Source organism: Sus scrofa, chromosome 17 (genome assembly GCF_054392235.1).
Source record: "Sus scrofa isolate SSC_HxYL_T2T_F1_AM1 chromosome 17, Sscrofa_HxYL_maternal_Yorkshire_Landrace_v2.0, whole genome shotgun sequence".
Lineage (NCBI taxonomy): Eukaryota > Metazoa > Chordata > Mammalia > Artiodactyla > Suidae > Sus > Sus scrofa.
In genome coordinates this window covers 37960918-37973366 of record NC_139399.1, presented here as the reverse complement: position 1 = coordinate 37973366, position 12449 = coordinate 37960918, and the positions used below count along the sequence as shown (strand labels likewise).

Here is a 12449-nt window from a genome sequence, read left to right as displayed (position 1 = left end):
GGTCGTTTTTCTGTCACTGTTTCCCAGCAGGATGACAGACTGAATGGACCACCATGTGAGGGCGATGCTTCTCCCAGCCCCTGAAACAGGGCGCTGTCACCCCCAATTTGCTAAATCCAGAGGATGTGCTTCTAACAGACTTGAAGGCTTACGGTCACTTTCTGTTTGTCACAACGTTATGCTGTGGCTTTTGTCAACAATGGCCAAGGTTCCAGGGCGCCAGGCCATGAAGGGTGCTCTGTGCACATGTGCACACGTGGAGGTCACACAGTGTGGGAGTTAGTGGCGGGCCTGGAAGGAGACACTTTCACGAGCCATCAAGGAAATCTGCGTCTTGGGGACTCCCAAGGATCCCTCTGGTACTGGGTTTTGTTCAAATGAGAGTTGCTGGAAGTAGGTGGGCCTTTGGCTAAGCTTGGGGAAAATTTACGAAACCACAATTTGGTTTAGAATCAAATTTTACTGGTGTTTGTTCAAAAGGTGGGTGTTCACCGGATTGAATGATGTTCACCAAACCAAGGGCCCTCCTTTCACGGTTACTCAGCTCTCCGCTGCCTGTAAATCCCTGAGGGCCGACTGCATGACAGCGACAGTGGTCTCACAGTTCCCTTTGTCCAGATGGCCACAGACACCAGTTCCCCCACCCGCGATTCTGAGCAGGGGCTCCGAAGCCACAGCCAAGAGGTCGGGTCCTGTGAGTTTTCACCTCCTTGGCACACCAGTGGGGTCCGATGCCCCATCCCCTTTGTTTATCGGAAGGTATTTCAGGGAATATGACAGAGGATGCCCTTGTGTTGTGATGACAGGTGGATTTATTACCTCAGAGATCCTCTCCCCATCAAGTGGCTATAATTACACACCCTGGTGCCTTTTACTGGCGTATGTAAGATGAGGCTATAAAGATACTGATTTTATTTTGTAAGAAACATGCTATGGGTCCCACATTTAAATGAGAATTTTCCTTGACACAGAAAATGAAAACGGTAAGTAGCACACTGCTATGCCCATCATGCTTCTATTTCACACAATAGTTTTGAATCTGTCTTTAGAAATGTTCAGGGTTTAGGATGTCCTTGAAATATTTATTTTGTAAAGGTAAATTTAATTTCCAGATGTGCAGAAGTTATTGACACAGGCCTCTTTTCAGAATAAGGTAGCCACTGGGGATGCCCAACGTGGCTCAGCAGAAATGAACCCGACTAGTATCCAAGAGGTTGTGGGTTCGATCCCTGGCCTCGCTCAGGGGTTAAACGATCTGGCATTGCTGTGAGCTGTGGTGTAGGTTGCGGATGCAGCTCACATCCTGCATTGCTGTGGCGGTAGCCAACAGGTGTAGCTCTGATTCCACCCCTAGCCAGGGAAAGTCCATATGCTGCACCTGCAGCCCTAAAAAAGCCAAAAAAAAAAAAAAAAAAAAGGTCACTGCAGTTTGGGCAACACGAGGTGTTATGAGGGGATAAGGTGGATTTCCTGTGTGAATGAGCCTCAGGAGTAGATCCAAAAGAAACTGGAATACTTAAATGTATTTCTTTATTTACAGACTGTCCCAGGGAGGAAAATGAGTAATTTAACTTTCTAATGCTATAAGTGGATAGATGTCATATTATTGAAGATAACTAATTTGATTAAAATTCTTAACTAACCACAGGCCACTGGTGGGCATTTGAATATATACTTTGTCTACATCCAGTGCCTGCTGGAGAATGGACCCAGCGTTCGAATGACATCCTGTAAGGCTTCCGGTCCAGCAGACCCAGGGGGCAAGCAAACCCCTCCGTAAGAAACAAATGGACAGGATGGTCAAAATAGCCTCCTCGGAGTTCTCAACACGGACCCAGGGCCAAGAATAATCGGAGGGGTGTTTGTTCATCAACCATGGCTGAATTCTGAGTAAGAACAGTGCAAGTCTGAGCTTCTATCACCCTGGGCTGCCCCAAACCCACCACCAGCTCAGCCTGAAGTACTTCTGCGAGGTGGGGGGCTACCTTTGGAGAACAGATGCTTCACTGCTAGAAAGAGCTGAACTAATCGGGGAGCACAGGGTGGAAAACCCATTCCAGGTAGAAATGGGGGGAGCCTGAAACTCTCCCAACCTCCAGCTCCAGTCCTGGTTGGACCAAGTGGCAGAGAGCAGGACAACTTAGGGAATTTAAGGAGATGCTCCTGGGAAGGCGAGGACCACGGGGCCTGGGAAGCTCTCCTTATATCCAGGCTGACGTGAGGCTGTGCACATGCATATTTACCACAAAAAGACAGTGAGAAGAAAAAGAGAAACAACCACGCAACTGAGAAACATGTAGAAAACAAAAATCAAAGCTGCAGATCTAAAGCTAGGCATATCAAAAATTACGTTTAATGCAAATGACTAAATACTCCAATCAAAAGACAAAGATTATACAACAACTAACAAAAACAAGATCCAGGAGTTATCTTGTGGCTCAGGGGGTTAAGGATCCAGCATTGTCTCTGCAGTGGCTCAGGTCCCTGCTATGGCTTAGGTTTGATCCCTGGCCCAGGAACTTCCACATGCGTGGGCAGCCCCCCCCGCCCACAAAAGATCCAACTATGTGCTTTCCAGAAGAGACACACTTTAAATTCTGAGACAAAAATACACTCTAAACAAAAAGCTGAAAAAAGATACCTCATGCAAACTATAATAATACGAAAGCTGCCGCAGCTATGCTAATGTCACTCAGAATAGACCTGAAGACAAGAAACATTAGACACAAAGATGGGTGTTTCAGAATGATAAAAATAGTCAATACTTCAGCAAGGTATAAAAGTGATAAAGATACATGTATTAACCAGTGGCGGCCAAAATACACAAAGCAAAAACGGACAAAAGTGATAGAATACTAGACAGGTACACAGCAAAGACAGAAAATGTGAACGGCATGGTGAACTCAACCCAACCAACATTCATGGGATTCTTCACACAACAATACACACTCCTTCATGAGGGGACAAGGCACGTTCCTCAGAACACACTCTACCTTAGACCACACATCACCGTTTCAATAAACTTAGGAAAGAAATAATACAAACCGGGTTCTTCAACCACATGAATTAAAATAGGAAAAATGTGAGAAATCCCTGAATACCTGGCATTAAACAACACTTTTTACAAATAACCTATTAGTAAAATAAGAAATCACAATGCATATTAGAAAATATTTTGAGGGAGTTTCCGTTGTGGCTCAGTGGAAATAAATCTGACTGGCATCCAGGAGGACGCAGGTTCGATCCCTGGCCTCGCTCAGTGGGCTAAGGATCTGGCATTGCCGGGAGCTGTGGTGTAGGTCAAAGACGCGGCTGAGATCTGGCGTTGCTGTGGCTGTGGCTGTAGGTCGGCAGCTATAGCTCTGATTTGACCCCTAGTCTGGGAACTTCCATATGCTGCAGGTGCAGCCCTAAAAAGACAGGACAAAAAAGAAAAAAAAGAAAAAGAAAAAGAGAAAATATTTTGAACTGAATAGAAAATGAAAATGTAATATATCAAAATTTAGAGGCAACTAAAATAGTGTTTGACAATTATAGCTTTAAATACATATATAATAAAGGAAGAAAAATCTCAAATAGGTAACTAAGCTCCCACCTGAAAAAAAAAAAAAAAAAAAAGAACAAATTGAGACCATAGGAAGTGGAGAGGAAAATTTCATAAATATCTGAGTGAAAATCATTGAGATGGAAAAGCCAAAAACAAGGTCAGATATTTGAAAAGATCAACAAATTTATAAACCTTTGGCTAGACCGACAAAGGAAGAAACGGAAAACCTCAAGTCACCAAAATTAGGGATGAAAAAGGAGACACTACCAACTATATAAAAAGTAAGAAGATTTATTTATTTTATTTTATTTACTTTTATTTTTTGTCTTTTTAGGGCCTCATGTGCGCCCTATGGCAGTTCCCAGGCCAGGGGTTGAATTGGAACCATAGCCACTGGCCTACACCACAGCCACAGCAACGCCAGATCCGAGCTGCATCTGCGACCTACACCACAGCTCATGGCAACACCAGACTGTTTTAACCGCTGAGCGAGACCAGGGATCAAACCTGCGTCGTCATGGACACTAGCCAGGTTTGTTACTGCTGAGCCACAACGGGAACTCCAAAAATAATATATATATTTATAATATATGTATTTATAATACATGTATTTAAAGCTATAATTGTCGAAAATAAGAGGATTTAAATGGAGCGTTATGAACAGTGTTACGGTGACAAATTAGGTAACTATAAAATGGGCAAATTCTTAGTATGACACAAACTACTAAAGCGGAGCCAAAAAGAAAGGAAAATCTGAAGATTTTCTTTAACATGATAAAGAAATCAGGTCCACTCAGTATCAAAAATCTTCCTAAAAAAGAGGAGTTCAGCCTCAGACTTCACTGAGACTCTGAATGAACATTTGGAAAGAAAAAATGCCAATGCTGGGCAGAGTCTTTCAGAGAGACGAGGACAGAACACTCCCCAGCTCATCCTACGAGGCCAGTGTCAGCCTGACACCAAAGCCAGAAAAAGACAGTGCAAGAAAACTACAGACCAGAGCCCTTCTGGCTGCAGAAGTAAGAATCTTTACCAAGCTGTTAGACAGTAAATCCAGCAATATTTAAAGAGGAGCAAATGCCATGACCACATCATGACCATACGCATCTGAATATCAGTTAATATATCAGGACATATTAATACAATAAAGGACAAAACCCCCACAGGACTATCTAAACAGATACAGAAAAAGCACTTGACAAAATTAAACACATATTTTTTTTTTTTGGCTTTTTGGCTTTTTGTCTTTTCTAGGGCTGCACCTGCGGCACATGGAGGTTCCCAGGCTAGGGGTCAAATTGAAGCTGCAGCTGCTGGTCTATACCACAGCCACAGCAACGCCAGATCTGAGCCACATCTGCGACCTACACCACAGCTCACGGCAACGCTGGATCCTTAACCCACTGACCAAGGCCAGGGATCAAACCGCAACCTCATGGTTCCTAGTTGGATTAATTAACCACTGAGCCACGACGGGAACTCCAAACACACATTTTTAATTAAAAAAAAAAAAAAACAAACCAAAAACCCTGTTCAACCAAGTTTTGACAAGGGTACTCCCTGGACCTGATTAAGAGCCTCAAGGAAATGCTGCCCCAAACTAGGAGCGGGGTGAGGACACCTCCCCACCCCCGCCCCCTGCTGTCTGTTAGCATCACAGTGAGGGCCCAGGTGGCATGAGGCAGACAGGCCCAGACCCCACATCCCGCCCGCCTCCACTTGGCCCCAGGTCAGCCTCTCACATGCTCACAAGACTCTAGATCGTGTTTAAGGCACTGTCTGTTATTTCCTGAATTATTTCTATTTCCTCTGGGTCCACTCTTCTGCTTTGCTGCTGTTCTGTCTCACTCATGCTTTGGGGTTTTCTTCAAATGTCTGCAAGTCCTCCCTCCTTACTCTGCTGTGAAGTGGCATCTGCAGGTGTGAAACCCGCCTCTTCCTAAAGGTTCTTTTATTTTATTTTATTTTTAGGGCCCCACCCGTGGCATATGGAAGTTCCAGGCTAGGGGTTGAATTGGAACTACAGCTCCCAGCCTACATGACAGCCACAGCCATGCCAGATCCGAGCCGCATCTTCGACCTACGTCACAGCTCACGGCAATGCCAGATCCTTAGCCCACTGAACGGGGCCAGGGATCGAACCTGTGTCCTCAAGGATACCAGTTGGGCTCATTGCTGCTGAGCCAAAATGGGAACTCCAGGTTCTGGTTTTTAAGGGCAGGTAGATTTGGAGCTTGGACGGCCCAGCTCAGACCTGAGATGTGGCCGCGTCTGAATCGCCCTTCAGGGAACACACAACATGACCATCGGGACTGAGTCTGAAGCCAGCAAAGCACCTTGGCGCCCCTCAAGCATCCGCCTTGCGTGTGGTGGTGATGGAACCCACCACCCCGAATTGCAGCCCAGCCTGGACGGTAGGATAAGGGGCGGGGGGCTGCTGGGGAGAGGCTCCAGAACACAATCCCCTTCGCCTTTCCTCCCGCGTGGCTGCTTCTGAGCGATGACCTGCCACATGCTCTCGGGTGGCACCCGGGGGCTTGGCTTTGTCACCAAGGGGTGGCAATCAGCCTTTCAGCATGGTAAGTTCCCTCAGCTGCCTCACTTCATAGCTTTAAACCGAGTTTTATATTCTGTGGCACTGCTTTCTTACCCGTGCCCGAATCTCTCTGCTTGAGTTTATTGGTGTGAAAAGGGGATGCGAGTTCCTGGGGTTGGTGTCCCATGAGCTGTAGCCTGAGTTGCGGTCTGGGGACCAGGAGGAGGCCTGGGGCTCTGGGGCACCGATCAGGCATCAGGCCCCAGAGCATCCCTAGGGTCCCAAGGTGCCTGCCTGGTCACCCTTGCCCCTAGGGGCTGTGATATCACCCACTCTCCGGGTGGCGTGGGAAGCACGATGACCAAGGCCTTTCTCCAAGATTCTTGAAACCAGCTGCAGAACCGCCCTGTGCACACAGCCATCGGGAGGCCGACGGGCAGCTGCACCCTCAGAGCGTGTCTGAGCGTGGAGCTCTCCGGGGCGGGGTGTCTCCCCTGGGAGGGCCAGGCGAGCGGGCAGGAGAGACTGGTGCCCTGGAAAGAGGGCCCTGCTCCTAAGCAGGGCACAGATTTCTGAAAACTGAACTGATTTGCTAAAGAGCGAGTGAGGCTCTGGAATCCCAAGAGGTCAGAGTCACGTCTTCCCTCCTGCCTGAGGTAGAGCTGCCTCCTGGGAGGGGCCCAGCTCCACAGGGACGGTGTTTTGGTTCCGTCACAAGAAGACCATAGCTGCTCTCACTCTTTTCAATCCCATGATCTTGAAAAGCGATGCCCCGTGGTCCCCACTTGCTATGTGGGGGCTACTGCGGTCCTGGGTTCCCGTATATCACCTGGAGCTGTCTCCCCTGCCCTGGCTTTGGCCCCGAGACTTGCTTGGGATGAAGAGGCCTAAAAAGCCCTGCTCAATGGACTCACCCTGTGCCTGCTCCTGGTATCCCCATTGTGGCTGCCATGCGATGAGGGCCTGTGGGCTGTCACATCTGTCACCCGGCCAATGGCCAAGCCTGCATTCTCAGGCTCGGGCCAGTGAGGGAGCCGGACAAGTCCATGGAGCAGCCTCTGTCCAACTGCTGACCTGAGAATCTCAAGCCCCAGGGGGTTAGAAGCCACCCGGTTTGCTGACAGACACATGCTCATCTGTGACTCGTGGGTGGGAAAGTAGATGCTTACTGCACCCAGGATGATGCTAGGACCCAGAAAAATGGAGTAAGGAGAGCCAAGCTGTACCACAAGAATGTTGCTGAGAAAACATCTTGTTTTTACAGAAATCCTGAAGGACCAGGTGAACCCCTGGGTGGCCCTGGCCCCTCCCCCGGGCACCACATGGCTCCGAGGGAGCTGCGGCTGCGCCTGTGCCTCAGTTTCCTCCTCTCAGAGCCATGTTTTGTCTGGTTTGCTCCTTGGATGACAGCCGGAAAAGTCCCCCTAAATGCCAAAGAAGGCACCACTTTTTTTTTTCTTTTTACGGCCACACCTGTGGCATATGGAAATTCCCAGGGGTCGAATCGGAGCTAAAGCCACAGCCACAACAACTCAGGATCTGAGCCGTGTCTGTGACCTACACCACAGCTCACGGCAATGCTGGATCTCCGACCCACTGAGCAAGGCCAGGGATCAAACCTGCATCTTCATGGATACTAGTTGGATTCATTTCCGCTGTGCCACAAAGGGAACTCCAGAAGCTGCCCACTTTTAACAGCATCTCTGATGCACCGGGAGGTGCCTGGCTGAGGGATAAATGCCCCTGGCCCCACCTTACTACAGTCAGTGGTCACTCTGCAAACGCCATTATTGCAACAGAAATTCCAGCTGTGTCAATGCGACCACTTGGTGGGCTGTCCCCCGGACAGAGGGACACAAGGGGTGGCAGATCTCACTCCCCAGAAGCCTCCTTCCTGTCAAAGCCGGTGGCCCCAGCCATGCACCCCTGGGATTTCATTTAAAAGATTTCTCCAAGGCGTTTGGACCCTGGCAGAGCTCCAAACCCACACCCACGGGCTGAGGTCATTGAGGGGAAGGGGTTGCAATAAAATGGATACAGGAACCATCGCCAAAAACATGAGTTAAGACATACTATGCGGTTAGTAGATGCAAACTATTACATTTAGAATGGATAAGCAATGAGGTCCTGCTACACAGCACAGGGGACTATATCCAGTCTCTTGGGATAGCCCATAATAGAAAGTAATATAAGAAAGGGAACGTATATATATGTGTGACTGGGTCACTGCTGTACAGCAGAAATGGGCTTGTAAATCAACTATACTCTAATAAGAATTTTAAAAAAGACATACTATGGAAAAGTATACTAGTTTAAATATGGTTTACTTATTTGCGAACTTGATCAGAAGCTGGCTGGAGTCTTAAAGGAGAAGGATGAAGATCCTTTGTGTTTCATTCTTTGTGAAGCCACAGGACAAAGCTAAGGAGGCCTGGGATGATACGCTCACCCCAACATCCCCGCCCTGGCAGCGTAACCTACTTTCAGACACGGATATGACGTGTGTGGATGTGACCACAGGGCAGAGAAGGCGAAGCCACACAAGTGACAAGGTGCAGACTCAGGAATTTCTCAGGCCCACCCCTCTTGTCTCGAGGCATCTGGGTCTGTGACCCCGCCTGGAACCCACCTCCCTGAGGTGGCTGTGGGGTCCTTGATGGAGGGGCCTGTCATCACCCTGCACATCTCTGCTGGATGCCGCTGTGTATTATCTGCTCATGACGTCCCTTGGACTCCCCGCCACCCCCACCTGTCTCTTGCCAGACAGTCCCCCCTCGTCCAGGTGCAGCCCGGGGCCTCCCCGGCAGCGACCCCTGACCCCCGGTGGAGCCCAGCCATTCCTTCGGAGGCTCTTGGAGCTGCAGGGATTTGGTCCCCGCAACTCCTGCTTTATGCCGAAATTGCGTCTCTGTGCATCTGCTTCCTACACACCATACGGTATTTACGCTTTTGCTTCAGGCGAAACCCCAGGCCTTAGAAAAAGTGGACACCTAACCAAGGCTCCTGAACAGAAGCTGAAGCACTTGCCCACCTTCCCCAAAGTCCGCACAGCCCAAGCGCAACCCTGCTCTGCCCTTTGACAAGGTCAAGGGGTGTGGGGGTCTCCTCGACGGCCTCGGACAGTTCCTCCCCACCCTTATCCGTGGCTTTGGGGCGCCGCATTCACAGGGTGTGCTACAAAAGCACGTTCTGTCTCCCATTTGCGAATATCTATGTGGACCAACACCATCGCTCCGGCTGCTGCTGGTTCTCATTTACCTCTGGTCCTGACGCTTCTGGTCTCTTGGGCCCATCGAGGCCCAGGGACTTCCCCAGCCTTCTACCCAGCCTGGAGTTCTGCATGGGGGCGCTGAGCCCCCTCTAGACCTCCTCCCTCTTACTCCCTCCTGCCTCCTCCATCTGGCAGGCAGGATGCTCAGAGCTTGTTCTGCCATGAGCTTCACCTGCTGAAGGATGGCCACTCATGATGGGGAAGGTCATGGACTCTGGGCAGGACAAACCTGCACAAGGAGCCTCCTCTTCTGCTTGGGAGGCTTTTCTAGAATGGCCACTCCCCTCCAGTCACCGGCCTGAGAGCCCCTCCCCCCAGCTCCAGTGACCCTCCCCCACAAGGCCCTCCTTCCTTCTGCCTCTACCCAGAGCACTGCAGCTGGTTAACCTTCTCAGACAAGCAGTGCGTGGGCCTCGTAGACGGCCAGACCTGCACACCTGCCTGGACGTTACCCCTGCCCCCGCCCCACCGCCTCCTTCTCCGCCCCAGCCGCTTCCCTCTACCTGAGAAGCGTTCTCACCCATCGAAGCCACAAAGACATGTCCTTACCCTCTGACCACGGACTTCCTCCTGAGGGTCTTTCCCTCCCACTGACAGGGAACAGCCCTTCTCTCCCTACACCCATGCCCTGGAGGAACCCCCACCCCCTGCGGCTGTGAAATGACCTTCCCAGCTTGGGCGCTGGCCTCTGGGCTCAGACCCCTGCAGCATCACTCTGGCCCTCCCACCCGGCCACGTGCGCGGCTGTGCATCACACCTCAGCTAATAAGCTTGTTTCTGAGCCTGTGACCCGACGCCCGTGCCTGTTCTCTAGCCCACTGAGGGCGGGACGCTGCTCTGATTCAATGTGTCGGCCCCTCATGCTGTGAATTTCTACTATTTATTTCTTCAGCAGGTCGTAGCTACTCCAATGATCCTCAGTAGACACCCTGCAATGTCAAGTTGAGGAAACCACACTGGGCAGCAGAAGCACCCCAAACTGTCCCCACATGTGCACTTCCAGCCTCATGTGGCCTTAGGACCACCTGCCCCCTTGCCCTACTCACTTTCGCCAGTGACCACTCTCCCCTGTATCTGGGATATTAGCGGAATCCCCTGGACCTGCCAGCACTGTCAATTCTTGATCCATCTTAGCCCCTTCCTGATGGCAGGGACCTTGGGTCCTTTGACCAGAATCCCTGCTGAAACCCCTTCTTCTTTCTCAGCCTTGCTTCTTCCACAAATTCTGAATGAAAGGTGCCTGGAGGGCTTCAGGCTCTCTGCATATTCTCGTCCTGGCTTTGCACCCTGACCTTCATTTGGCTTTATGCCCCCGGGAGCCCTGCACCCCACTGTCAAAGACCCATGACAAACACACGCTCTGACCTCCAACTCTTGGAACTCCTCCTCCTCCTCCACGTCATAGGAAAGTGTGTGGATTTTGATGTCTTCAGCTGAAAGGTCGATGAACTTGCCGTCGGGGTACTCCAGGCTCTCCTTGGTGGGTGACCGCTCCTCAATGAAGGTGGTCTCACAGCAGTCAGCAGCCATGCCATCCCCCCAGGAGCGCAGCACACCCTCCGAGTAGAGGATGATGTTGGGTCGATAGTGGGACTCCACCGACTGCTGGAGGGCGTTGGGGTCCAGCAGCTGCTGGACCGTCTCATTCCTGCTGCTGTCCAGGGCAGCTGGCGCCATGCTGCCCACCACCCGGCAGCTCTGGTACTGGGGCGCTGGGTACACGGACACCAGGCCATCCCTGCTCTCAGCCATGAAGCTCCTGGTGTTGATCAGGCCGTTCCTCTTGCTGGCCTCGCTGAGCTTGCTGTGTACCAGCCCGCTCTTCTGCTCCACGACTCCGGCCATGGTGCTGTCCCTCCCTGACCAGGCGGCAGGCTGGTGGGCTGGACTGGAGGGTCACGCTTGCCTCACAGGGCCCATTTCTCCTGGAGGAGGAACAAACCAGAGATGAGACAAGAAAATCACACCTGCAAAACTGCATCAGCCAGACCCTGGTTGTTTCAGCATGTCCCATCCTGGTCGCCAGTGGGCAGAGCAGCTGATCCAGTCCTACCTATTCTGCCAATTTCAGAAAGGCTCCCCCACCCACGGCAGCAGTCGGAGTGAGCCAGAAATGAACTTCTCACATCTCTCTAAATCCTGTGCTTTCAGATGAAGGAGATGCAGCAGGAACTGGAACTACTGCCGCTCTAGAGAAACCCATGATTTCAGCCAACCCCCGAAACCTGAGGGCAAACCCACCCGCATTAGCCTGGACCACAGGGGGCAGGTGGCTGTTCATCCCTGATGGGGAACAACTTTCTCAGGTCAGTGGCTTTTCATCTGAGCAACTTTGGTTATCCAAAGGTGGATAACCTGGGGAAAAAAACAAACAAACCGTGTCATTCAGAAGAATAACAAAATCAGATTGGTCATCAGATGTTGATGAAATGCTTTAGAACAAAGCCAGTGGAGGAACACAGAAGATTCAGAGGGAGGAAGATGGGAGTCAAAGATTTTATTTTATTTTATTTTATTATTTAATTTATTTATTTTTTCTTTTTGCCATTTCTTGGGCCGCTCCCGTGGCATATGGAGGTTCCCAGGCTAGGGGTCGAATTGGAGCTGTAGCCCCTGGCCTATGCCAGAGCCACAGCAACGTGGGATCCAAGCCGAGTCTGCGACCTACACCACAGCTCATGGCAATGCCGGATCGTTAACCCACTGAGCAAGGGCAGGGATCGAACCCGCAACCTCCTGGTTCCTAGTCGGATTCGTTAACCACTGCGCCACGACAGGAACGCCATCAAAGATTTTATATCGACTCAAACTGGCTTGGAGCTCCTCTAGGTCAAAGACAGGCTCCAGGCTGCAGTTCTTCCCGGAGTCCTGGGTCCTGCATCACGCCCACGAGCCCCTGATGAGTAATTACAGAGGTTTGTGAACGTGGGCTACAGCCTGATCCTCAAAGAAGTGACCAGAACCTCACCCACGAAGGCGGAATCCTCCTTCTTTCTCAATCAGGAGAAATTGCTTGGTCGTTACCCTGGAGACGCGGGTAACCTGAAAACTCTCTAACCTTAGACCTTGTGACGGAATCTGAGGCACTTTTCTTA

The 12449-nt window shown here is 50.6% G+C and overlaps 1 protein-coding gene across 4 annotated transcripts in view; it reads right to left on the bottom strand.

Annotated features, from left to right (window-relative positions):
- SYNDIG1 (synapse differentiation inducing 1) overlaps positions 1-12449 on the bottom strand; it is an 87632-nt gene that overhangs the window by 41919 nt on the left and 33264 nt on the right. For all 4 annotated transcript variants that reach the window (XM_085003350.1, XM_021077680.2, XM_085003351.1 and 1 more), the window contains exon 2: positions 10720-11279. In XM_085003350.1, the coding sequence (XP_084859476.1) occupies positions 10720-11199 (480 nt within the window). In that variant the 5' untranslated portion in view covers positions 11200-11279. The remainder of the gene's footprint in view (positions 1-10719; positions 11280-12449) is intronic.